This window comes from Rosa chinensis, chromosome 5, assembly GCF_002994745.2.
Source record: "Rosa chinensis cultivar Old Blush chromosome 5, RchiOBHm-V2, whole genome shotgun sequence".
Classification (NCBI taxonomy): domain Eukaryota; kingdom Viridiplantae; phylum Streptophyta; class Magnoliopsida; order Rosales; family Rosaceae; genus Rosa; species Rosa chinensis.
The window spans coordinates 75,973,370-76,000,871 of record NC_037092.1 but is presented as its reverse complement, the minus strand read 5'-3'; the positions used below and the strand labels follow the sequence as shown (position 1 = coordinate 76,000,871).

Sequence of the window (27,502 nt, the reverse complement as noted above, 5' to 3'; positions counted from 1 at the left end):
TAAACTCTGTACATAAAGCTTATTCAACAAAACCATTCTTATTTGTATTGCATTACATGTTTCTCGAAATATGCATGAAATTTTTGAAGTTATGAGAAGACATTGATATATGCTTTTTTAAATATACATCGCCAATTTCACATATTGGAGACCTACTGCCATAAAATCATGTTTTTATCAAACGGTTTTCAAAACTAGTATGGGTGAAACTCTTGCTGAGCTAAGAAAGACTAAATTTCACTCTACACCACTTTGGATATAAGTACCATTCAATGATGTTCAGGTTGGTTAACTTATTGCAGAAATGTTCATTCGAAAGTAGTATAGCAAAAAGGAAATTGTTTCAGCCAAAAAAAAAAAAGCAAAAAGGAAATTGTAAAAAGAAGGGTTAGCATTACTTTTCTCTTAATCCTTTGTTCGTGGTCATATAGATGCCCATATATTACTTTTTGTCTAAAGGGAATTTAGGAATACTTTACCTAAGGGATAGTGAGAGACAAGTTCAATTCAAAGTCTAAAATTATGACAACTTAATATTGTGTATTTATTCTCAACTGTTAGACTCACTTATCCCTTATAGTCTCTAAAATACTGTCTCTTAGATGAGTAGCTCTATTCCTTTTAGTTGGTTTTTGCATTTATTCTTAGCTGTCAGACTCATTTATCCCGTACAGTCCCTAAAAAACTGTTCATCAGATGAGCAACTTTGTTTTTAGTAAAATATTAGTTGCTATATGTAATTTTTAAAGACACTTCAATTTTTCTTAATATCACACACACACATGTACCCAAACTAGCTAAAATATTATTTATTTTGCTGACACCGGATGAGAATGGACAATTATTTAGGTAGTGACTTTCTATGGTGTCTTTATCATTATTATTTTTGAGCTAAATTTATTTTATCTCCTTGAATTTTACACCTAAAATCATTTATGCTCTCGACCTTCTAATTTGATCACATATGCTTTTACACTCTCTAATATAATCAGTCATTGCCATTAGTAAACTAATTTATCAATTTCTTCATAAATTATTGACGATGCAATTCTACTCAGACAGTTTTTAGCCTTGGCCATGTAATTGGTGTTTCTTGCATGATTGAAAGCTAAAAACTAATTTGATTGGACAACATTATAGGAAGAAATTGATGAATTAGTTAAGAGTTAGCAATAGCAGATCAAATTGAAGAGTACAGGGGCACAGTTCAAAAGCACAAACAACTTTTGGTGAAAAGTTGAGGGGTTTTTTTTTAAAAAATTTTAATTTTAATTTTTTTTATCTTTGCATGCAATGAAATTTCTGTTTCTTTTTTATAAAGTGGTGTTAACTCAGTGGTTAGAGACTTAGAGCGCCCACTACTTATGATCTAGGTCCTGGGTTCAAGTTACTGTAGGAGTATGAGTGAAATCATTTGATCCTCTTTAATAAAAGGAAAAAAAATTTCTGTTTCTTTCACTTAAAAAAAAAAAAGAAGGTAAAATAGCTTTTAACCTTTTAGGAGCTACTTTTGTTTCTCCTCCCTTTCCTGATTCGGTTAGAAATTCTTTGGTTGGGTTGGATTTGGACGTGTCTCCAAGGAAGTTGAGGGATAGTCCACCCAAGGATGCTAAGTCAATTTCTTTTGATGATGGGGCCTATAACTCCTCCTTAAGTCTGTACCCATTTTGGTGGAGAACTTTTGGGTCCGAAACGTTTTTCTAATTATGGTTCTTCTTGTAGGCATACTGGATGAAGATGGTACTGGAGTTGGAGAATCCCAGCTCCCACCTCCAAATTTGAGCATTACGTGAGCAACTAGATTTGGAGTTCTGAGTTCTCTGTTTTATCTTTTATAGGGATCGTGACCCTCTATTTTTACAGTTGTGCCTTCATCGGAATGAGCAGGTGAGATTTGCTAAGTCAGTGACTTATTTATGTCGTGCCTTTAGGGATAGGTTATTATTTATTTACTTCGTTTTATAGTCTTCCGCTAAAAAAAATAATGCATATTTTTAGATCTATAATTTTTTTTTTTTAAATGAATATGCAATTAAAAAATAAAAATAAATTGTAACGTGAAGATAGTTTATTAGATTATTTAATACACTCGAACTGTAGTCGTCATTAGGAGTTCGGCTGTCAATTCCGACACGACCCGATAACACGACTCGAAACCCGCACGAAATAAAGCGGGTTGAATCCGCACGATTAAAAAGCGGGTCAGTCATGGGTCAACCCGCCATGACCCATTTAATAAATGGGTCGGCCACGGGTCAACCCGCCAACACGAAGTGAACCCGTATAACCTGATTATGCTATACTTCATCCTGAAATTTTAGACGTTGGGAGTATTTGATCATAGGATTAGACAATTTGAAATATTTTGCTTTATAATTATTGGATTTAATTATTTATGAATAATATATCATTATTTACATTCTTCGTCTTATGGAGTTTTTAGTGAATTTAATCAATTTATGCATTTTTTTAGTTAAATGGGTCGTATTGTTGACCCTTAAATGAGTCATTTTATCAAAAAACGACACAACTTATTTATTAAATGGGTTAAGCGGGTTGGAAACGGGTAACCCGTTTAATAAATAGGTTGGGTTTGGGTTTAAATTTTTGACACGATTATTAAATGGGTTGGGTTTGGGTTTGTATCTTGTGACACGACAAATACCTTGACCCGACACGAACCCAACCCGACACGACCCATTGACAGCCCTAATTAGGAGCTACTTTCTGCCTCTTTGGATGTATTTACTTGTAATGGTTTTGCTATTTTAGAAGTGTAGTAAAGCGTGACTGGAGCGTTAACTTCTCTACAAATTTTAATCCATCTAACTCAAATAAGAAGTTTTTAGTGGATCAAACTTTTGAATTAATGGACCATACATGGCATAGCTTACTTTTCACTATTAAATGGCTCAAAATTTTGAATCTACCTCGTCAGTTTCTTTGCTCAAAATGCATTGTTTTGCAAGCTGAATGAAAGTTCTAGATCAGCTGATTTTTGGAAAATGAGTATTGAGAATTTCAAAATATGATTGAACAAATAGATTTTATTTAAATTTTAGTCCAATTTTTAACATTTCATCCACAAGATGATGTTAGATTATTCCATGAAGTTTGAAACCAACTTTCTCTTCCTGTCTAATTCACTGTTCCCTTCTTTGTCTTCCTCCCAGATGTTATAACCAAAATAGTCATCATGATCATATGCACAGTATATCTTCATGCTATTTCTCTTTGTACTGTTCGTAGTGCCAAGTTTATTTGAATTATAGCCGGAGTATATCTTCATACTCTTTCTAATTGTACTGCTTTACTTGAATTTGAAACACAATTGGCTTGCAAATTTTCTTCCAACTTTTTTGAAGACTGATCCCAATTGCATTACCCAACATTTCATTGACAAAGGACCCCTTTATGCATGAAATATACATCTTACACCTTCCCCTTCTAAATTATGAGCTAACTTAAGAAAAATGAATACAGGCAGCCATAGGTACGTAACTACAGCCAATGAGCTCTCCCGTCTTCTAAATGTTTACTGTCTAAATAACTATGGCAGCCAAATTTGATTTCCTCATTCGCTTGTACTGCTTGAACTCTGGACAGTTCTTATCAACGCATGCTCTCCTTTTCCCTGCAGCACTTCTGTAGTGGAACAACAAAATTATGGCCGAACTTAGGCCCGTAACTTAAACTTGGAAAGTAAACTATATATAATGATAGGGTATTTTATAGGGTGATTTTCCAGTTTCTTTTCAGTGTATAGTAATTTCTCCTAACTGCTTTAATTTCAAACTGAATGCAGAAATTTTTCTGTCTGACCACCATCTGAGCTACTCTAATGAATTTTGGTCATGATGATTAATGCGATGAGGGTTCTTGTATTCATTTCCATCTTCTAAATTTATAGTAGGAAGAAGTGAGACATACTCAAGTCCCTGGAATACGGTTTGGCTATCCTCTGTTTGTTCCAGTTGACACACTTCAGAGACAGAACTGGACCAATCAAGATCAATATTATCACCACTTCCAGAAATATTAGGCTGTGTTCCTGCAAAATCACATGTTAGTATGTTACAGTTAGCATAGTTAGTGTACAGCTTATCTTCTACCACTAAGTGCCAAAAAGAGTGCCAAAAAGAAAGGGAAAAAAGTTCACGAACATAAGATACCTTTCAACAGGCTTGGTTCAGCTGGAGAGATCTTCATTAAAAGTTTCTGACACATAATGGTATCCTGAAAATCCAGGAAAGTATGATCCAGAAACTGTAGCCTCTCAGACTCTGTCATTCTTGAAAACCCAAATGCAGTAGTCCATGTGTTTAGCACACTGGGGACAGCGGGCAAAACCAATCTCTCCACACCTAAATCCATAAGCATCTGCAAGAAGATATGGAGACAATAATAAGAATCGACAATGTAATCAAGAACGTAAGTTACGGATGTAAGTATGTAACAGATCCAAGAGTGGCAACAAATAGCAGGAACACTTGGTACATTACCTTTTCAAGTAAATTCATCAACACACGACACATTCCAAGTCGACGATATTGAAATCTGGTAGCAACAAGAGGTACTTCGGCCACCTTCTTTCCATAGATCCTTTAAACAACAAAATAGTAACTAAGAAACAAATATTTGGTATACAATTCTCATCAGTTTCCAAAAGAAGCTGAACAAAGCTCACCTTACAGTAGCCACAGTGATTAGCTCATCATTTCTTTCCAATAGCATGGTATAGAACCCTTGAAAGTTCAAGCGATTGAGATTTGACCTGCAACATTTCAGAACTCGGTCTTAGAGAGTAATTAATAAATAAATAGATCCTCAAACCCAACAGCAGCATTTTAACTAGTAATGCCCGCAAAGAAGTGAGATGATGGTATGCATTTCTTACCCTCTACTGAAGATGACATCTTCTGCAAGATCTCTCCTGGTAAGAGGTTCCTTAACAGGCTCAAAACACTCGTGCATCACATCAAGGGCAATACTAAGCCTGCTAAAACTCTCCGTTATGGCATCATTGTCAGGTTCAGTAGCATCATCACTATCAGATTTCATGGACTTCAGAAGTGACCAAGTTAAATTGCCAACACCCGCCGGAAATTGTTTCCCTAAAAGCTTGTGGAGGCCCAAAGATATCTGAAAGTTTGAAACAGTCATATCCAACATCATCAACATGAAAAAAAGGAATAGACAAGAAGCTAATTTAAGATTTAGGAAAGAAAAGATCCCTCACAGCAAAAAATCTGACAGATATCATATATAATTATGCATATATACGACCGTCAATCATTTAGCTGCTAGCTGTACATTTTTAGAATGCCAACATGCAGTTACTATCTCTTGATTATGCTTAGGTTGTATCATATATGTCGGAGGATTATGTGTGCTGGATGCGACAGCATCAACCTACCACTTACAAAAAGCATGCCACGATCTGATTTGGCCTATGTTTATTAGGTGATATATTTTGTTTTCATAAAGTTACATTCTGCTTCTGATATTGTCAATATATTATATCCAGATTTTTCAGAAATTATCAACCATTGTAACAGCAGTTTCCAATAGAGTTTCCGCTCTCTTGATTATGCTTCAGGAATTTTCATTTTGCAAATTAAGCTGAGACGAAAGGAAATAATTTCCAAAGTAAACTATCATATATTAATGACATGTTTGGCATACCTTTTTACAATTCTTGCTGCAAAACCAATTTCCTTTTGAATCACTTTCCGACATATCCACATCTCCTTTTCTCAGGCACCCAGTGTGATCTTCACCATTTGGAAAAATAAATAAATAAATTAGAAACTCTATAAATTACCCACTTAGAATGAGTTTTTTGTGTTATTATTAGCCGCCAACCGCATGCCAGATAATTGTGTCACTAATCATGGTCACATAATTCAAAATAAATGTGCACATTACCAACACTACTCTCTTTGGCTAAAGGATTCTAAAACGTAGCAAATTTGATGCTCTCTCAGCATTAACCATGAGTTCTCAGCTATGTAATCATATCAAAATCATATCTCTTCATTTGCAATTGATTCAAAATGTCGACAATAATTTGACGTTATTCACTGCATAACAAATAGATCTCTAAACAAACTCTGAAGAATAGAAGGACAACTAACCTCGTCAGTATCTATTCATAACACACAAATGCATTCAAAAAGTCATTGAACTCTTAGTATGCAACTCAATATCATATAACTAGTAACTTATGAACAAAACAACTCTGGAACTCCAAACTAGAATTCTAACTTCAATGTTCAATCTGACAAAACAAACTCTTTAATCGAAGGCTTAAATTTCTTAGATTTGCAAATGTTCCGTAGCGAGTAACTAACTTAACAAATAGATTGAAAACTAAATGCAATTCAAAGATTAAACAATTTCAACATTCCTTGAGGTCAAAAGATAAACAAATTAATGGTAAAATCAACCTTGCCTACCAAAAAATAAAAAGATGGGAATGTAGCATTTCTTTCTTCTGGTTTCGTCTGTATATACCTATGTTTTGTGGCTTTCTAAGCTGTGTCCACGAGACGCGTGCAAAAATATTATATAAGCAAAAGTATTATCCTTTCTTATACTAAAAGATAATATAATTCTAGTCTAAAAGACAGCAATAGCAGAATTTACAAGAAAAAAGAGAGAGAAAAAAACCTTAATAAACAAACGTTGGTATGAATAGAACAGATGAAAAGGAACCTACATTTGTGCTCGCATTGACCACATGTGAGAAAATCAGAATTCATAATAGGTTCTTTGTCTTCTTTGAGTTTTCTTTGGCCACATAATCCACAACAGCAAGATGGACAGAACCACTCACCATCTGGAACATCCTGTAGAGGAAAGACAAATTGAGATGAAGTGAAATAAAGAATCTCAAACTTGTGATAGTCAAAAGTATAATAAGTTCTGAGGAATGAGAAAAGAAATATAAGAAAAATAAGGATTGATATAGGAAAAGAAAAAAAGGAAGAAGAAAAATCAAAGAACAGAGAATTATATAAGGCAGACTCAAAAACAAACAAGCTACCTGCAACCCAACGCAACTCTTGTGAAATGATGACGGACATTCGTCACATAAGATTAAATCACCACCATAGTGACACACAGTACAAATGTAATCACTCTTGCCTCGAACTTGATTTCCCTTCATCCTATGGCGTGGTTCTGTTCTGCAAGTCCTCTTCCTTCTTTCAAGTATAATTTGCATCTGGCAATCCAAGAGAGACCTACCATCATCCAGAAAAATATTGGAAGCAGGTCTGTGGTTACTGCAGCCAGCATGAGTCTCATTGAAGCCAGCATGACTCTCAAAGCAGCTAAGAGTAAACACCTTTTGGCAACAGCTGCACTTGATCCCCTCTCTACTTATTTTCCCTTCTGCCATTGAAGGACCACCCTTTCTGCTACAATAATGTACTTTTTCCCTTGGCAAAACCACATTATTGTCTATCAACCAAGATAGGACAGTGCGGGGATTCTGGTGTGTGGAAGTAGGAGTAACCACTTCCTGGACTCGTTTTCTTGACCTGAGCACACGAGTTGGCTGACTAACACCAGAACCATTTCTAAACCCAGAGGAAGATGCAGATGCCTTTTGCCTTTTCAACTTTGGAGGGTTAGCACATTGATCCTTTGGGCATTCGTGAAGCAAGTGAGGTCCACTGTTTAACAAGCTACAAATTCTATTCCTTTTGCATTTTCTATTTGCTACAGAAAATATTTTTTTCTTAATTAAGTGGGCCTCATCTTCGTCAATGACATACCTGCATTCAGCAGGTCTTCTTTCAGAATTTTCTTCATCCATACAGACTTTGCAGGCATCCAGAAGTGAGTTGTATACATTTCCATTGGGAGATTTGAAGCGCAAGCTATTTGATGATCTTATTTCTGAGTAGTAGAACTCCCACCCCACGGCAGAGAGGTGCTTCTTTGCTTTAGACCGCATTGTTTTTACTTTCAAACTTCTGGGTCCCCTTATGGGAGAGTCTACATATGCCACAACTGCTTGAGGGCAATATTCGGGTTTGTAAATAAATACCTCGGGATGTAACTTGGAATTGGAAAAAGGAGACGCTACCTGTTGAGGACAATAATGAGGATGCTGAATCTCTTGTGGTTCTTCAGTAACAAGAAGCTGCCCAGGTGAACCATGCAAACACTGAGGTGCATCTTGAGAGATTGCAAATTGTGAATCTTTCGAGGACTTTCTCAAGTTACTGCACACTTTAATTAGAGAGTATTCGGGTTCTCCATGAGGCGACAAGTAACGGTATCTCATTCTGCCCTTATCTATCATATACTCTACTTTCCAACCCAAATATAAAAGATGCTTCCTAACAGCTGTTTGTAACTCCCCTGAAGGCAGCCATCCCTTACACATGTACTTACCAACAGCGCTAGGGCAAGACTCTTTATGAAGTTCCACAGGTAGCCAATTTGCTGTTCTTCTGCCTTTGGATTTAGTAACACAAATTCCATCATTGCTAATATCAGATTTGGCAGAAGAAGTTCCATTGAAGCTTTGTCGGGAGGTCCTTTGAATGATCGACAAACCTTCACTTTGTTCATCAGCAATGTCAGCCCTACAGTCCAATACATTCTTCATAAAATCATCATGATCAACTAACAAATTACTATCCAATGTGTTGCCAACAGGTACAATAGCAAGAGAGTGTGTGGTATATGATTTAGAATTCATATCAGCATCTAAGACACATTGAGCTGACTCGAACCCTACCTGGAATCCTCTTGACAAGCATCCTGACACTTCTAACACCCGAAAAAGTTCATCCGCGGTGATGCGTAAGTTATCATCAATGACCTCCAACACCAGCTCCTCCCATAGATATCTCATTGGAGAAGTCCACTGCCTCACCTTCTCAAAGCCCTCTTTTAATCGAACATCATACCAAACTTGCTTCACAGAGACAGCAATGTACCTCTCTTGCTCATATTGTTCAATCAACTCAAGAAATATCCAAGTCCCACGTCGCTGCCAATTCTCTGTAACCTCATCCCAGTCCTGAGTAATTCTTAAAGTGTCAATTCCAGTTGTCAGTTCATCTCCCAAATCCGGAAAGAAGATCTTCCTCTTTTCTGAACCATCTTCATGATCAAAAACCACACCTTCCCACCATGCATCCTGATGATACACATCCACACAGATTCCATAGGGAAGACCCCATCCCCCTACCTCAATCTTAGGCGGCTTTGGCCTTATACTTCCGCGATGGTAATTACTCTGCTCATCAGTTACAGAATCAATGCCATCCAATATGGGAGAAACATAAACAGCATCCACAAGATTAGCAGACCCATCATCACATAGAATATGATCGTATTCTACTTTACGACAACCTTTGGTGCATGCAGTGACAGTCCCAGGGTGCCATGAGCCCTGAAACCCTTCTTCTTCACTCCTCACCTGCAAAAATTAAGAACTTTAATTTCCTAATGAACATAAAAACCTTCTTCTTCACTGCATTGATTGTTTTGTTTTTCTTAAACCCATGTGGAAAGTTATTCTTTGTAGTCAAATGCAGACAGTTAATTTAGTACATGTGCAGTAGAAACGACTTTTCGCACGTTTGAAACCACAAAGGCTAGTTTTGCATGAACACAATTTTAACCCAGAGATCATTAAAGCCTGCAACTTGAAACACAGAAAGAAACATAATAATGAAGCATGATCATAGAAGAGGCTAAATTGGAGAAAAAGTAAAACAAGCCAAGTTTAATAACAAAAAACAAAAACCCAGCGGCACACACTAAAACCACATTCAAACAAACCCAACATTCTGGAACCAAAAACCCAGCGGCACACACTTAAATCACATTCAAACAAACCCAACATTCTGGAACCAAAAATCACAAAACCCCCCTACAGAAAATCCAAAATTCCCAACAATCACAGGCCAAAGATTCAATCTTTCTGACAAAAACAGAATGAAAAACACAGAGAGAAAGCTGCATTACCTCAACTTTGGCACCAATAAGTAACTTCCCTTGATTTTGTCTCAAATTATGGTTTCTCTTGTTAACACGCCGGCCCTGTTCTTCAAGGGCCATGGCCACCGCCATTGAAATCCAGCCAGAGTCTCAGAGAGTTTGAGGTTTTAGGGAATTAATTTGGGATGTGAGAGAATTCTGGTATATGGGAAGTAATTGACTCTCTCTCTCTCTCTGTTGGGCTTATAAAAAGTTCAAAAGCTTTTCTTTATCCAACAAAATATCAAAGGACATAAAAAAAACAAAGGGTTTCAAATTTTTTGAATGACTTTGGTGTCAAGAAACAGACTCTCAAGGTCTCATCAAACAGACCCAGAGACAGACGCTATCCACAAACACCATACTCTCGTCCCATTCTATTCGACCCTGTTTCTGACCTCCACGTCAGCGTCCCAGGACGGACTCGTGACGCGGCGAGACCTTATTGGAACTGGATGAGAACCTCGGTGATCCTCTGCAACAGGTGTTATGAGTTTGGTTCGGCGTGTCGTCCAAGTCTCAGGTTGGGTTTGGGATGTGGGATTCTCGCGGTGGATTTTGGGCCGTCGATTCCATCTTGAATGGTGATTGGATGAAGCACAGAGAAACAGAAAGGGCGGTGTTGAATGGGAAAGTTTCTAAGGGGTCATTGCGAGTTTAATGGGAGAATCAATTTTTGGGGGAAAACGTTTCCTAAACTAAAGGTGTATAATAATTGTTGTATCACTCTGTTTAATATTCTAGTGATTTCATACCTTCAATTCTATAATCACAATTATCATGTTCTATCTCATTTCATAAATATATTATTTCTAAATAATATGAAAGTCGTGTGACTTTCTATTTCTTTTTATGTGTGACTGAATTACTTTCTTTCTTCTCTAAATGTGCTTCAAAGTTGTTTGAGGGTGCATAAAAGGAAGAGGAGAAATTTATCCTCGGACCACCAAAAAAACAAAATTATGCCTTCAATCTGTTTCATTTGTGTCACAATTGGCATGAATCACTGCATGAACTGCCGCACATTCCAACCATCTTGAACAAGTAACTCCTCTTGGTAGTCATGTTAAAACGATTTTTACCAGTCCAAAATTAATACCCTAATCCTGTAGTTTAATAAATATTATAATTTGCTGCCAAATAAGCTTTGAACTGTTGAATCAGTCACCTGACAATAGTTGTAGAAACATCCATTGTAATCTTATCTATAATCCTATTATTTGGGCTTGTTCTTAGTTTTTATTATTATTTTTTATTTTTTATCAAATGGGGTTTCTCTTAAATTAGTAACAGAAAAGAAATTATGTAAGGACTAGGTAGCTACTTGACCAAAAAGAAAAAGAAAGATAGGAATTAGGCAATTAGCTAGAGCTAAACCTTATCAACGACTTAATTAAAAAGGCTGTGCTTTTAATGAATGTATGGACCTTGATGACTACAGGCCAACATGTCCTATTTGCCCTATGACTGCAGGCCGGCCTTCACTATAATCCGCAAATTAACTTATCTAATTATCAAGCAACTGTATATGGAGAAGGTTCTTAATTTGCTCACATTTTTAGGTTATCCGTACCAAGTTATCAACCAAGTCGTTTTCCGTTTCAAACTAATCAACTCTTTCTCTTAATATGACCAAAAAAAATCATATACATAATGCATTGAATCGTACAAGAATTGGGGGCGAATTAACTATGTAGTACTCTTCAAAGTATGTATAACATATCTTACGTTTTAATGGAGGACTACCGTATCTTAATCCTAACCACTAGAGCTAGCTAACCCTAAAGCTTGAATATAACATGTCTTTTCATACGCAAATATTTCTTCAAATATATCAGAGAAAAGATCAAGTTTATTAGCTTCAGAACGCTCCATCAAATCAAGTCAAAACCAACCAAAACCCACTTTTATGCTCCCTTCCAAAATCACCACTAATCATTCTCATAACCGTAAACACCAACCTTCAGTCCATAATCATCATCACAGTTCATATCACTGGAATACCACTACCACCACCAGGACATAGGGCACATGATTATGATTAAAGCTCAGCTAATTTTGTTAACCTGGCAGGATTGTCCTGCGGCATTTGCGAAGATAAAGAAATCTCCTTCATTCTGGTATCATTTTGCTAGCTTTGTCTTGGAAGACGATGGCGGACCACCTCGCCTCGTATAGGATAGGAATGTGGGTATTGGACATGTCTGTAAAATCACTTGATGACCCATAGTCCAAATGACCAAATTTGAGCCCATTTTCAGAAAATCCAAATAAGTTTAGGCTTTAATTCAGTTTTATGAAAGCCCGTAAATGTAATTGTTATTTATGTTATTAGTATTTTGGATGCTTGTCAAACCCTTTGGAAGTTACAATCTTTTTTACAAGATATGAGATTTTTGGCAAATAGAGTTGAGAATGTCACATTCAATCATGTCAAACGTGAAGCAAACTTTCTTGCGGATGCTATAGCCAAATCTGGTCATCATCTTGGAGTTCAATCATGGAGCCACTCTTTACCTTTGTCAGCTAGCCAAGGCTTTCATTTTGATAATTTGGGTTGTGGTTGTATTAAGGGTTTTGTGTTGTAGTTTTATTTTGCCTAGTCGAAAAATTGTTATTTATTTTATTTTATTTTTTATGTAGATGCTATCATCATTTGAGTTTTCCGTCATCCAACCTTTATTCGATAATCGATATGCCACTGGTTTATTTCGCTATGTGCCTCAGTCTCTAGTCATCCAGTGTTTGATACCAGATAAAGCAAATTTTGGTTTTCGATTTAAGTGTGGAAATCAAATAGAATGGATGGAAATCTATGGATTTGTAACGAGCTTTTAGAACAGTAGAATATAGGACTACCAAATCTAATTAGTTCTCTCTATACCTCTTTGTATATATTCCTAAATGGGTGCGTGCCCCTATGGCCAGCCTCCCACTCTCGTACTCCTTGACCTAATTCTCCTTTGCATATTTTTAGTAAAAATATTAAGTGAGTTCACTTAAAAATTAAGAATTAACTTATCTTATTGTCGTTCAATCTAAAATAGACTTGCACCGTATATCAATAAATTATGATTTTGAGGGTCATCTGTTATGAAAAGGTCTTCCACTGAGTGGATATGTGGATTATGGGTGTTGTTCTAGTTTTTTCATTTTGCGTTATTATGACACTAGCCATTAGGCCAATTTTTCTAATTGTCAAGACCGATCTGAACATAGTACCATACTTACCTTGTAATGAGACCAATTTTCCTTATTGTCGAGGTGACTTTTGACATAGTTCCATCTAGGTCACTGAACAATTACATTGTGAAATGTAGACGATGTTAGTGCATAACTTAAATGAATTGGACAAAAACAAAAACAAGATATTTCTTTGCACTTTTGTCATGACATACCAGCAGATTTGCGCGCCTATGGCAAGCCATAGAGTTTGAGCTTCAAGCTAGCTAGAATTTCAAATTTTGAAGTGTGGTTTCTTGAATTTAAGCTAGCTAGCTACCAAACATTGATTGAATCTTTGTGATTGTCGAGCTCTGGTTCGTCTTATTCTGAAGTAATGCCACTACAGGTATCAAATTATCAAGGGGCTGCTAGGGAACGAAAAACAAGTAGATCGAAAGAGACAGATGCAATATTGATATATTGAAAAGGGGATTATACCTAGAAACAATTTACATAACATATTTCGATTTAATGTTTTCAACTTTTCATCCTTTCATTTTTTTAATTATATTTTTAAGGGTTCTTCACCCAAAGCACCAAAATGAACAAAAATTATCTCAATTATCCAGGAATGTCTAAGTAAATCCAGAATACTTAACTCTAGGTTACTTGACCTAGTTGTAATAGGGTTTTGAATTAGAGATATTCTCGGAGATATTCATAGATATCCGATTAATTGTACGATTATCTTTCATTGTACAACTCTGATTCTATGCCTTGTAATCCTCTATATAAAGAGGCCCCTATTATCAATGAAAGCATGACTTAATTCTCTCATAATTTCAGTTTTTCTTAAACACGTTATCAACACGAAGCCCTAACCCTGAAACCCTAATATTGTAGCCTTCATATCCTAGCAACCGCCACCTCCTACCTAGAAGAACTCTATCCCAGGAGCCAGAAAAGAAAAGCAGGCACGTGGCCCACACTCCGGTCAAAGAAAGAAACAAAGAAAGAGAAGAAAGAAGAAAAAAGGGAATGGGCCCCAAAAGAAGAAAAGAAAGAAATAAAAAAAGGGAGCCAAGCCCACGTGCGGCAGAAGGAGAAGAAAAAGAAAAAACAAAGGAGGCCCTGGCCCACGTGGAGGAGAAGAGAACAAACAAATCAAAGAAACGTCAAAGTAAAAGAGAAAAAAAAAAGCAATTTTTATTAAACGTTCTGCTTTCCGTACTTTTAAATTCTTTTCTTTTTCTCGGGGACTTGCAAACTCCCTTCTTCTACCCCTTGTTCTTCATCATAGGGGAGACCTAATTAAACTGAATTGTGGGGGTTCGTGCTCACTTCAAGCTTGGAGCTTGTGGAGATCTCCAAACTTAGAGTTTGTAGAGAATTTATGATCGACCACTTACGTCATTAATGTTTCGATCTAATCCAATACCTCTTGGAATTGAATTTCTTAGAAGCGATTACGCTCAGAAATTCTTAATTTCTTAGGAGCGATTACGATCAGAAATTTTATATGTTTTCGTGATACCTTTTTTCGCTCCGAAACTAACCCTTTTTCTTATTCTCTTTCAGAATGAGTAACATGAACAAATTGGACTTTGCTCCATTGGGAACAACTAGCTCTGGATATCACAAGTACGTGGGTTCGTGATGTCCGCCAGCATCTCAAGGCCGATGAAATTCTGGATACGATTCTCGAGCCTAGCCAGGACATGCTAACTGTAGAGCAAGCTCAAGCTTTGGAAGTAAATAGAGCAGCCGTAGAGGCAAATAATACTAAAGCCATCATCCTAATGACTCGTCATATGGATGATTCGCTCCAGTACTAGTATATGAATGAATAAGATCCCAGAAGGCTGTGGGTCTCACTCAAAAAAAGATTTGGCAACTTCTGTGACTCCCTGCTTCCTAACCTAGAAGTAAGATGGCACAGCCTCCATTTCTGTGATTTCAAGTCAGTTCTTGACTACAACTGAGAAGCACTTTGCATTAAATCCTTAATGGAATTTTGTGGTAAAGAGATCACAAATGCGATGTTGATTGAGAAGACTCTATCTGCCTTCCTTGTCTTTGCGTTGATGGTTGCTAAGAACTATCGAATCAATGTTACTGCAGGACGGATCACAAGGTTTCATGAGCTCATTGGAGCTATGAATGTCACTAAAAAGCATGACAACATCCTTGTGAATAACTATAATTTGAGATCCGTGGAAACAGAGCATATTCCTGAATCCAATTATAGTTGCACCCCTAAGAGAGGGCGCCAAGAGCGAAACCCTAATCTTAGGGATACTTTTGGACGTTCTAGTTCATAAAATAGGGGAACACGGAACCGAAGAGGTCAACGTGGAAAGAGAGAGGGAGGCAACGCCTCTGGCCATGTTGGTGGCACCACCAACACTAAGAGTCATCTAAATGACGCTTCCAAAGCACCTCAATCAATGGAGTCTAAGAAAATAGATGTATGTTCTCGATGTAGAGTATTCGGTTATTAGGCACACATTTGTAGAGCTCGTGAAGAAATTATCACCGCCTACAAAGCATATTGTGAAGCAAGAGAAGCTCACTATATGGAACAAGAAGATCAAGAAGATGATCTAGAGTGAAGGGTTAAAAACTACAAATCTGACTGGATTAATAGATCGCCAATTCTATTTAAGTCTTTATTTTTCCAAGAGATGTAATAGGCAATTGTCATATACTTTGTAGTAAATGTCATTGGTTTAGTTTTTCTTCACATAGGTTCATCCAAAATGAGTATGATGTCTAGGAAGGTTTTGAGATAAGTGGTTGCTTCACTGACATCTCTCTACTCACCTGGTCATATTTATTTTGGACTTACCGAAAGAAGTCAAACAACTACCTTTGTTTTGCATTAGCTAGCATTTGGATTAGATTCTCCTAATGGTTAAGAGACAATAATGTTGGCTTATGAATCAAATTTTGAGTTCTTTTCATGACTCCATTTTAATTCTGAGCATATGACAGTATGACTATGATGGCTGGGTCATTAGTATTAATTCAAGGACATGGAATAGCCCAAGTCCCCCTTGCCAAATGGCACATTGATTACTGTCACAGAAACTCTCTTACACTCCTAGGGAAAATTGCACCTATGAATAATCAACGGATACCATGCGAAAACGCATGTAGAGAGCGGAAATAAGTTCCTTTATAATACCTATAATGATTGCGAACAAAGGCGCATCTTAGAGAAGTTTATGTGTCTCTCTAGTGGACTCTATGTCACTATTCGAGCTATTAAATCCAATAAAGTTATGAGAGAAGATCTCTTGGATTTAGACACATATTGACTTTGTCACAACAGGATAGGTCAACCTAGTCATGATATGATGATCCATCTACTAAAGACTTCACACGGACATCCATTCTTTCGAGCGAAACGAAGCATTAATCCAAATTTGATTCCTGAACTAAGTGTGACCGTCGCCGCTGTCGTCCACCACCAGTCTAGGGCTAGCACAATCCCTATCCATGACGCCATGGATGGCGTCCATCATGGTGATGACACCCTTGGTGATGCTACAATCACCAACTTTGCTTCAAATAGCGTTTCAGATGCTCAGGCCCAACCAAAATCCTCATTGGTTGCTTCTAAAACCTCTCGCTCGTTTTACAAAGCCTGTTCCTTAGGGAAGTTAGGATTGAGACCGTTCTATGTAAAGGATATGAAAATACTCATCCTGTTCTTACATAGAATCCATGGGGATTCTGTGGACTGATTCAACCAACTTGCGGACGCTTAAATATTTCATGATGTTGGTTGACATGCACACACGCTAGTCACGTGTTATGCCATTGTCCGCTTGTAAATGCTGCTTATATTACACTCCTAGCAAATATCATATGACAACGGCCTCACTCCCGGATCATCCTATTCGGTCAATTGGACTTGACAATGCTACAAAGTTTACATCAAAGACTTTCGATGGTTATTGCATTGGGACTGATGTTGGACATCATATTCCCATGAACACACCCAAATGGTCTAGCGAAAATGACTACGATGGTAGTCTGGACATTGATAATGCGCACCAATCTCCTTATATCCGCTTGGAATGATGCAATATCGCATGCAGCTATGCTAATTTGTCTACGATCCACCGCAACTCAATCTACCTCTGCATTACAGCTAGTGACTGGATACAAGTATCGTACTTATGCATCTTTGAGTGTGCCATTTATGTGTCCATTGCACTGTCACAAAGCTCTATGATGGGTCCTTATAGACGAATGGGCAACTCAATTAGATTTGAGACTTCAACAATCGTCCGCCACTTAATGCCCTTGCTAAGCGATCTCCTTACCGCTAGATTTGCATATGTCACTTTGATGAGATAGTCTTCCCGTCGTTAGGGGGAGATAAGAACACGAATGTTTAGCAGGAATGACATGAATTTTCGTGGTCTGTTCTCACTATGTCTCATCTCGATCCCTATTAAAATGACCAGATCACACATATCTGCTGCAAATATGCTTGCAAGGAAGGACGTCCCTATGAGAGGATGTAACGCCACCCTACACAGAGGTAGGCATAGTGCCAACGCAAAAGAAAGTGGCACTCTGGCATTATAGGCCATGGCCCCAGCTAGGATATGTAGGAGGCCCGTGGGTTCGAATGATACTTTGCCACATTCCAATCATTTGATCATCGACACTCAAAATCTGTCTCATGAGAATCTTCCGGATTATGGTTATCGTTGGGGATCGCCTCAACGTCAGAACCTATTCCTGAGAATATAGAGCTCTATGAAAATTACACTAGTGTACAAGAGACGTGAGATAGAAACTCCATCATATGATGTAGTTATGCATTTCATTGCGCATGAGTTTGTTGAGTCTGATGATATTGAACCACGCTTCATTGATGAATGAATACCAACGTAGGGAAATTTGGCCTAAATGGAAAGATGCGATCCAGGTTAAGTTGGATTCTCTAACGAAGAGGAAGGTTTTCGAGCCAGTGATGCTAACACCTCCTAACATAAAACCTATTGACTAATGGGTCTTCATTAGAATTCATGAGGAGAAAAAGAGATAGTAATCTCGCCTTATGGCGCAAAGCTTCTCACAAAATGCCCTAGAATCGACTATGATGAGACATATTCTCTCGTAATGGATGTCACTGCACTCCACTACCCTGTTAGTTTGGTAGTTTCCAAATAATTGATCATGCATCTTACGAATGTCATCACTACGTATCTTTATAGGGATCTAGATACAGAATATACATGAAAGTTTATGGTGGACTTCATTTACCAAAGTCAAGTGGCTCTAGACCATGGAGCACGTTCACAATAAGGTTGAAGTGACTACTTAATTGGGAATGGATATGCCCGTGTGTTTCCATATCAAGTTTTGGATTCTATCGCGGTTCATGTTGGACATGATCTTCATTGGAAGCCCTTAAAGAGTTAAGGGAAACCACTGAACACTTGAAATCCGAGTTTGAGATGAAGGATTTTGGGAGAACACGATTATGTCTCAGTTTGGAACATGAGTATCGTGTTGATAGATGCTTAGGCATTTTGACAAGGTCATACCTTCAAGCACCCCCATGATCGTCCGTAGTTTTGATCCTGAAAATGATCCTCTTCGTCTGAATGATGATGACGAAGATGTGCTAGAGGCAGAAGTGCCTTACTTGAGTACAATAGCCGCATTATTGTACTTAGCTCAATGCACAAGACCAGACTTCTCATATGTTGTGAACTTGTTAGCTAGTTATAGCACTGTGACAACGCGACACCATTGGATTAGTGTAAAAAATATCTTTCGGTAATTGAGACGTACGATTGATATGGGCTTGTTTTATCCTTGCAGAGAGACGATGGATTCAGACCCATCACACACCAGGAATGCTACCAACACTGGCCTGGTACTCTATCCCTATCCCAAAATGATAAGTGTTTTGGAAGGATTTGCTGATGTTGGGTATCTCTTTGACCCACACAAAGGTCATTCCCAAACTGGTTAAGTGTTCACCATGGGTAAAGATCGTGATACCTTGGAGGTCTACAGAACAGACCCTAGTCGCTATATCTTCGAACAATGCAGAGATTATTGCTCTTCACCTCTTCACGAAGTGGTTCGTGAATGTATATAGATTGGATCCATAATTATGCAATATTCGAACAATTGTGATTTGAAGTCTACCACCGATGAGCCTACAAGCATTTAGAATAATGCTGCTTGTTTTGAACAAATGAAGCAAAGCTACATCAAAAGCGACAACACCAAGCATAATCAGCAACAATAGACTTTTCTCAAGATCAAAGTGAACTAAATTCGATCTGAGGACAGTGTGGCAGACTTGCTCACTAAGTCATTGCCTAAATTCCACTTTCGAGAAACATGTTGGTAGCATCGTTTGCGAAAGTTATCCGAACTCCCATGACCGTGGTCATCAGAGGGAGATGTAGACATCAGGGGGAGATGTCTACATGTATGGTCTAGAAATGTCAAGGGTTTGTTGTGCTCTTTTTCCCCTTTGACCTAGGTTATTTTTGTCCCACAAGGTTTTTGTTACTCGGCAAGGTTTTTAATGAGGCAACGAGAGGAGCACCATGTTTGGGCGACACAAAGGAGAGTATTCAAGTAAATCCAAAATATATGTCTAACCCAAACTCTAGGTTACTTGACCTAGTTGTAATAGGGTTTTGAATTAGAGATATTCTGGGAGATATTCATAAATATCCGATTAATTGTACAATTATCTTTCCTTGTACAACTCTGATTCTATGCCTTGTAATTCTCTATATAAAGAGACCCCTATTATCAATGAAAGTACGACACAATTCTCTCCCAATTTCAGTTTTCCTTAAACAAGGAACATATTTTTATTTCCACTAATCCAATTTAAAATAAAATGACAATTCTACCCTCCACCTAATTAAACAACTACTTTATGCCACTTTCTGTCATCTCTCTCTCTCTCTCTCTCTCTCTCTCTCTCTCTCTCTCTCTCTCTCTCTCTCTCTCTCTCTCTCTCTCTCTAAAATCAAATCCCAATTGACGACGATCGACATAAGCAATCCTCCGATCTCCGCCGTCCATACAAACGGTGGCAACTCTCAGACCAGCAGAGGCGGGTTAGGGTTGCGACGACCGAAGTTCCGTCGAGGTCGAGGAGGAAGGCAGCTTAGGGGACTAGCGCGACAGGATTCTTGCTCTTCCTCCCCCGACATCCCCTTTGCCGGCTCTTTCAAATTTTTTTCATCCGCAAACCCGACGTCTATTATCTTCTACGGTCCAAGCCAGCTCCAGAGCCGATGACACGGTTCCCTTCGAGATGTCGGTGGAGAACGCCTTCAAGCCCCTCGGAGTCTTGGTGATATCCTCAGAGTCTTTGTAATAGTGAAGAATTTCTAGTATTCAATCTTGCTATTGTTTGTGGAATTTTCTCTAGATTTTGGTCCATTTACCTTGTTTGATTATTTAATGGAGTCTTGATAATGGTGCCATGATTTTTAGTTTGGTTTAGCATTTTCTACCTTTATTTGTGTTTTACTGATCATCGATGGTAATTACTTTAGGTTGAGATTGCATATGACATGTAACTTATGAGAAGGAAAGAAAAAAAAGGTTTTATTTGGAGGGGGGGCAATAAATGTTTTGAATTGATATAATCTCCTCATTTTTTTCCTTAATCAAAGTTTTATTTGTCTAATTTTTAAGATATTAGTTTCCATTCCGGCAACCGAAATGTCTATTGGGGGGGGGGGGGGGGCAATAAATCTCTCCGGCCTCATATGAGATCTTCGACAACCTCTTTGGGGACTTTCAAGAGGTTTCATAAACCTCTATTGCCCCCAATAACGGTCTATTGGGGGCAATAGAGGTTTATCACCCCTCTATTGGGGGGGCAATACAAATATGTTTAGGGGCAATAAACCTTTCCGGCGACCTCTTTAGGGACTTCCGGTGAGGTTTTCAGAGAAGTTCGGTAAATAGCAACTGGCGATCGTTGACCGGAATCCGACTGCCGGTGACCGAAATCCGGCAATCGTTGGCCGGATGCCGGTGACCTGACTCCTGCGGCCGGTGATGGGACTCCAGCAAAGTCTCCTATGGCTTCTCTCTTTTCCATTTATCTCTCTCTCTCTCTCTCTTCTCTCTCTCTCTCTCTATAACAAAGGGGTGAGGGTAAAATAGTCTAAAAAAAAAAACATAATTGGATATTAAGGAAGATCTTATTAGAGTGTTTACGAGTAAGAGAGAATTTAAAAACCTTAATAGGATAAGTGGGAAAAAATCCCTAGAATTCGGATAAATTGACAAAAACCCTATTTTTAATTGTAATTAGATCGTTATAGGCTTGAAGGAAAGTCACATACTAAGGCAATCGTTGCACATAGGTACTTCAATTATAAGAAAATTGACTATAAATGACAATAAGGTCATTCATCTTTTCATGACAAACAACTTTTTGAAATAGTTCTTTCCTTCTCTATGAGTACCAAAACACGTAGCCACAAAGCCAAAATAAATGAAGGATGAAAAAAGTCAATTTAAAATACAACATTGTTGACATCGGGATCACACCTAACTCCTAAGGTTTAGATTTACGGTTTTTGATCTTTTATTTAGCTTAATTTATGGATTTGAACGAGGTGCTTTGCTGAATGCTGATCATGAAGAGAATCACACACACACATTGGACACATACATTCCAAATTCAAATATGGTAATGTAGAACTTAGTGAAATAAAATTCACTAATAAAATTGGTTCAGGTAATTAATTCAACATTTGACCATTCATGGGAGCCAACTCGTAGTGTGCACAAAATATATTAAACACAAACCTAAATACTTAATTTTATAACTTAAATCAATGCTTAATTTAACTTTCAAGTTTAGTGGCATTAGTTTTGCCAATTAAGGACGACTCACAAAATGTTATTTGGACCAAAAGATCAGTTAACAAGCATCTCTAAGCTTGAATCTGTTAAGGCCAACCTTATAGCCAACAGTCTTTATGTCTTTCTGCACTTGTTCTTGAAAATCCCTGTAAGTAAAAGGCTTGTAGTTTGAGCTTCGAATCACACTGTTTTCGCCAGGAAACACAAAGTAGCAAATTGAAATGCGCTCTCTGTATTCGTTCACCTTTACCCTGTGTTTCACACTTGTGTATTCATCATCGCTTATCGCCTGGATTGATCAAACATCAATTCATTAAGCACAAGTTTAAATATAAAAAATAATTATATAATGAGTATCTATCTTGTGAATAATGTACATCTAGAATGCTATGTTGTAGTTGTGAATCGAAATCGCATGTTTTAACATGATTATCCCATATTACAAAAGTCACGATTCACCACTATCTACATAACAAGTTCATTTCGAATCAAAACACAAAACACGCAAGAGAAATTTTCCTTCATATTATGAATCACCCACCCATTATGAATTTTATCAATTAGTATAGGTAGATAACATTTATTTTTCTATTTTATTTTTCTTGCCAGATACCAACGTGCTACGTAATATTACTAAACTGTAAATCAAGACTCCCAATTAGGAAATGAACTCATTTATTCAACCATTTTAATAGACAGTCACGCAATATAACACTATAAAATCAATTCAAAGTATATAGGTAATTAAGTAAATGAATAGTTTAGCTTATATATATAGAATGGTCGAGAAGGAGGACCTGCATCATATCTCCAAGATTGACGACCAGTGTGTTGGCAATGGGTTTCACAGTGAACCACTGATTGTCTTTGAGCACTTCAAGGCCACCGACCTCGTCCTGGTTCAGTATGGACAGCACGGAACTGTCAGTGTGCACGTCCATTCCCCATGCAGACTTGTTTTCTTTCTTATATTTCGAAGGCCAATGTGGGTATCGGTATACACGTACTAAACCAGTAGATTCTGATAAATTTGACTCGTATTCAATTGGATCCAAACTCAGGCTCGTGGACATACCTTTAAATAGGGTTCTGCCAATTCTAGCTAGATGCCTCCCATATTCTTCTAGCACATGGCTTATATATGAATGAAGCAACAAAGAGAATCATTACCCTTTTGTGAAGGAATCTCACGTACAAAAAAATATATATATATATATAATTATAGAAAAAACAAGGAGTAATCATCAATGAAAAAATTTACTTATAAATAAATTTCAACTACAAATTCTACATACAGTTTTCTAATGAAAACTAAAAACTGTATCAGAGTAAGAATACTAAACGGGTATTCGATTATCACTATTCCCTATGTATATATCGGATTGTGATTCCAATGAAAGAAGAGTCAATTAGTGTATACCTTGTCAGCTTCTAGTTAATAGACCCATCAATCAGATTAGTAAAAATTGTAAAATTGACCTTGAAAGTAAGACGCTTGTATGCTAGTCAGATACAGCTAGTTTTCAAATACAAATTCTAAACTAATACTAAGAACAATACATGACTATATGAGTAAGACAGTAAATGGGTTTTCCACTAGGTACGTTCCCAACTTCCTATGTGTAGGGTCGTGATGTATTTAAAAATGGAGCCAAATAACTTTGGATACAGAGTGAAACAAAATTGACTTGGGAGTATTACGTACCAGAAAGAAGCAATTCTAGGATCGTCAGTTTGAAATCGAGGCAGTTGACTCAGAGGGATGTTGAGACCTTCGACCAAATTGATATTCTGGAGTTTTTCGGCCGATAACGCCGCCCCAGTTGGAGTAAGGGCAGGGGTACCCCAGAAGTAAGACAGAGGGCTAGTAATAAGGGCCTGTTTGGATTCAAAGGTAAGAGAAAAAAGCGTTCTGGCATAGTCCTGTGCTTGACTCAAAAGACTTTCAGGAACTCCGTGGTTGACCAAACGAAAAAGTCCCCATTGCTTACAAGGCTCCTCAAGAAGCTTGCAGTCCCCAAGCTCAAGGCACTGAAGATCCACGACGGGTATAGGATCCGAGTTAAGGGCACCCCATCCCGAATCGAGGATCTGGGCCGGGCTGCTCAGTGGCGGTTGGAGTAGGTTGCGAAATGGAGGAGGGTAAGATTCGAAGCTCATGTTTCAGAGAGATGGTGGAGTTTGTTGTGGTATTCATCTTCTTGCTACTCATAATAAAAAGAAACTCCAACCTGGAGCAGCCAGACTGTGACACTTACTATATTTTAGGGAGACATTTTGTTTATTCATGGGCAAGTAGGACCTAGGGTTTTGTTTTTGTGCGGTGTGACGTCGACACGTATCGGATGGTCCCTCAGGTCTGGGTCATGGTCTGAATGAAACCACTTTTGCTCCGACCCTAGCAATCTATGCAACGCGATGCATCTTGAAAGGTTCAGAACAGAAAACGATGTAGGCGGGTTCTCATTCGGTTCGGCCGTAGCGGCAGAAGGAGTGAATTAAAATTTTTGCTCACTATTTGATTCCTCGACATGCCATAAAAAACCAAAGATAATCATAACAAAAATGATATATCACATCAATAGGAGTCAGAATTTTAAGTTTACACACAAATAGAAAATATCAAAACATAAAATATCTCTAAATGAATTTCGATATATTAAAATAGTGATTGTTCTCAATAAGATTACATATTTTAAAATTATTTCGGTAGAAATTCCTGATATTATTTTGGGATATTATTTCGAGAAATACTCTAGATACTTATTGTTATCAGAGGTTTGTGTTTAACGTTCCCCCCTTGTATTCAAAAGTTTTATTAATCAAGGTTTGAGGGCAGCCGCACCATCCCTTCATTCAAAAAAAGAAAAATGTTTCAGAATAGTCTCTTTATCTATAGTAGTAAAATGTATTTCTCACAGTAAATGAAATCAAACAATCATTTATCAACTCGCTACAAGATTTGATTTTTCTTTTAAACGAATATATTAAGTAAAGAAAATCTTTTATAATTAACTAATTCATTCATAATTTCAAAAACACAACATACCAAAAATTTTAGACTAAATAAGTAACTAACCTTGAATAGTTTAAACAAAAATACTATTGCTAGGGAGAATCAAACCCTGAAACACTTTTAGGGCAAAAGCAAGAGCCAAACCGCTGCACCATGATGTTGGGCAACTAATTTTTTTTTATGTAAAAAGTTTACTGGGTCATGAGACCCACTGTGCCCCAATGTGACTCCGTCACTGACACCAACCAACTAATATTCTACAATTTTTAAAAAGAGGCAAAAAATGGAGTAAATGGATGCATAAGTATTTGAAGCAGCACACACACACACACATATATATGGTCACGCTTTGCTAGTTTGTTTTATCATCGTCAATTTTATTGTTTGTTGATTGATCGTTTATCTCCTTATGTAACGTATAATAAGTAGATTATGCTTGTCCATGGTGTTGAAACTCTCATCGTCTATGGATACTTCAGAATATTTACATGTTTTTTTTTTCCTAACACCATCATCCCTAGGTCTGATTAGGAGTAGCAGCTTGAAGTCAAACTATATTGTTTAGGATTCAGTTTGGTTGATTATGTCAAGTGAACTTTAGGTATGCTTCGGTGAGGTAAAAAATGATGGAATTTAATTAAAAGTGAATATTTTATAATTTCAATAAACCAATTCCGTTGGTTGGCATTTTCAGTTTGGAAATTTTAAATTACTCTATGAAAAAAAAATGAAGGAATTCATTGCTTGAATCCCTAACTTTAATTTCCACCAAAATATGCGTCATTTTGAATTCATTTATAGTATTCAATTTTTAATTCTTTATTTATTTCCAAAATAAGACTTTTCCCATTTAATTGTTTATTTTCTTTAAAATTTCTTATTTTATATTACATATTCTAAATCCTAAAAAGATACACCCAAACAATAGAAATTGAAAACAAGTTGTTATTGAGTGATAAAAAAAGAAGTGGCCAAACCCTAGACCGCCCTAAAGCCGTCCACATGTGGTCTCCATCTCTCGGCGCTATGATGCAGATCAACATTTTGGTGTGGAATTGTTGAGGAATTGTAAACCATGAAACCCAACATGCACTCATTAACATGGTGCAAGCAAAAAACCCTAGTTTGATTTTTCTCTCTGAAACCCTAGCATAACCTAGTTTGATGGACTACATTCGTGCAGACTTGATTTTGTAGGGTGTATCTATTACCCATATGAGATGAGTCTAGGGGGGTGGCACTACTATGGAGGGCTAATACTCCGGTGCGATTGAGAACGTATGGTCCACACCATATTGATGCTGAGGTAGGTCAACTTGGATGGCAAAAAATTTGGCGATTCACTGGAATCTATGGATATGCACATCACAGTCAACAACATCGTACCTAGAACCTCATTCAAACCCTAACTGCTCAACCATGCTCTCGTGTCTTGGCTCATGTCAAGGGAGTTTAATGAGATCTTAAGCAATGAAGACAAGTTAGGAGGAGTACCTAGAGCTATGGCACCTATGAATATGTTCTGGCAAACCATGACCACATGTGATCTACATGATATGGGATATGTTGGTAGGAGATTTACTTGGTCCAACAAATACACCAAGGAAAATTGCTGAAAAGATTTTGTGTATTCCCTTGAGCTTGAGAGTACTAGCTGACCGCTTAATTTGGAAACCAGAAAGACGAGGTTATTATTCTGTCAAATCTGCATATTGGTGTGCTAGAACTTTGGTAACGGACAATGTACTTGTCTCCACCTCATCCGGAAACCCCTATAAACTCTTGTGGCAGCAGCTTTGGAAGGCAAAAGTACCAGGTAAAGTCTTACGCTGTGTTTGGAGAGCTTGTCAAGATCTCCTACCTACTTGAGGAAAACTAACTTCCAAGGGATATCAGGGTGAGCTGAAATGCATCTCATGCTCCCACCCTTTTGAAGATGTAGCACATGTTTTTTGTGCATGCTCTATTGCTAAAGAAATTATCACAGGTGTCCCCTTTCATTTACATGCTTTCATCTCTTCAATTTTTAATTTCAAGGAATGAATGCTTGAGCAAGCAGTGAATCTTCAAACTGATGTTTCCAAAAAATTACTCATGGTTTTATGGGTATTTAGAAAAATTGACATGACACTATCTGGTCAAGTAAACCTCAGACCACACAAAACATTGTGTGTGGTACAATGGCATGGTATTTTGAGTACAAGCAAGCCAACTGCTCTTCTATTAGACATGCTGTGTTATGTCAAGAAAGAAATGGATTCCACCTGCACTTAGGATGTTAAAGCTTAATGTAGATGGAGCTTTTCTGCCAAATTACACTGAGGGAGGAGTTAAGGGTGTTCTCTGGGACTCTAATGGCCACTTTGGTGCTGCCTTTGCTCACCATGTTAACTACGTTACTTCTGCAAAGCAGGTTGAGCTCCT

At 37.5% G+C, this 27,502-nt stretch overlaps 2 protein-coding genes across 2 annotated transcripts; both read right to left on the bottom strand.

Annotated features, from left to right (window-relative positions):
* Positions 1 to 3,362: 3,362 nt before the first annotated feature.
* On the bottom strand, positions 3,363 to 10,688 carry LOC112202156. The gene is made up of 10 exons (XM_024343083.2): positions 9,997 to 10,688; positions 7,049 to 9,445; positions 6,722 to 6,851; positions 5,686 to 5,774; positions 4,898 to 5,142; positions 4,688 to 4,774; positions 4,503 to 4,602; positions 4,173 to 4,380; positions 3,931 to 4,051; positions 3,363 to 3,645 (listed from the first exon to the last, which is right to left on the bottom strand). Exons 1-10 carry the CDS (start codon positions 10,099 to 10,101, stop codon positions 3,543 to 3,545), a joined length of 3,585 nt encoding a protein of 1,194 aa, XP_024198851.1. The 5' UTR covers positions 10,102 to 10,688; the 3' UTR covers positions 3,363 to 3,542.
* Positions 10,689 to 21,957: 11,269 nt separating this feature from the next.
* LOC112166240 (gibberellin 2-beta-dioxygenase 6) lies at positions 21,958 to 24,283 on the bottom strand. The gene is made up of 3 exons (XM_024303030.2): positions 23,768 to 24,283; positions 22,860 to 23,196; positions 21,958 to 22,351 (listed from the first exon to the last, which is right to left on the bottom strand). Exons 1-3 carry the CDS (start codon positions 24,220 to 24,222, stop codon positions 22,121 to 22,123), a joined length of 1,023 nt encoding a protein of 340 aa, XP_024158798.1. The 5' UTR covers positions 24,223 to 24,283; the 3' UTR covers positions 21,958 to 22,120.
* Between the last annotated feature and the right edge of the window lie 3,219 nt (positions 24,284 to 27,502).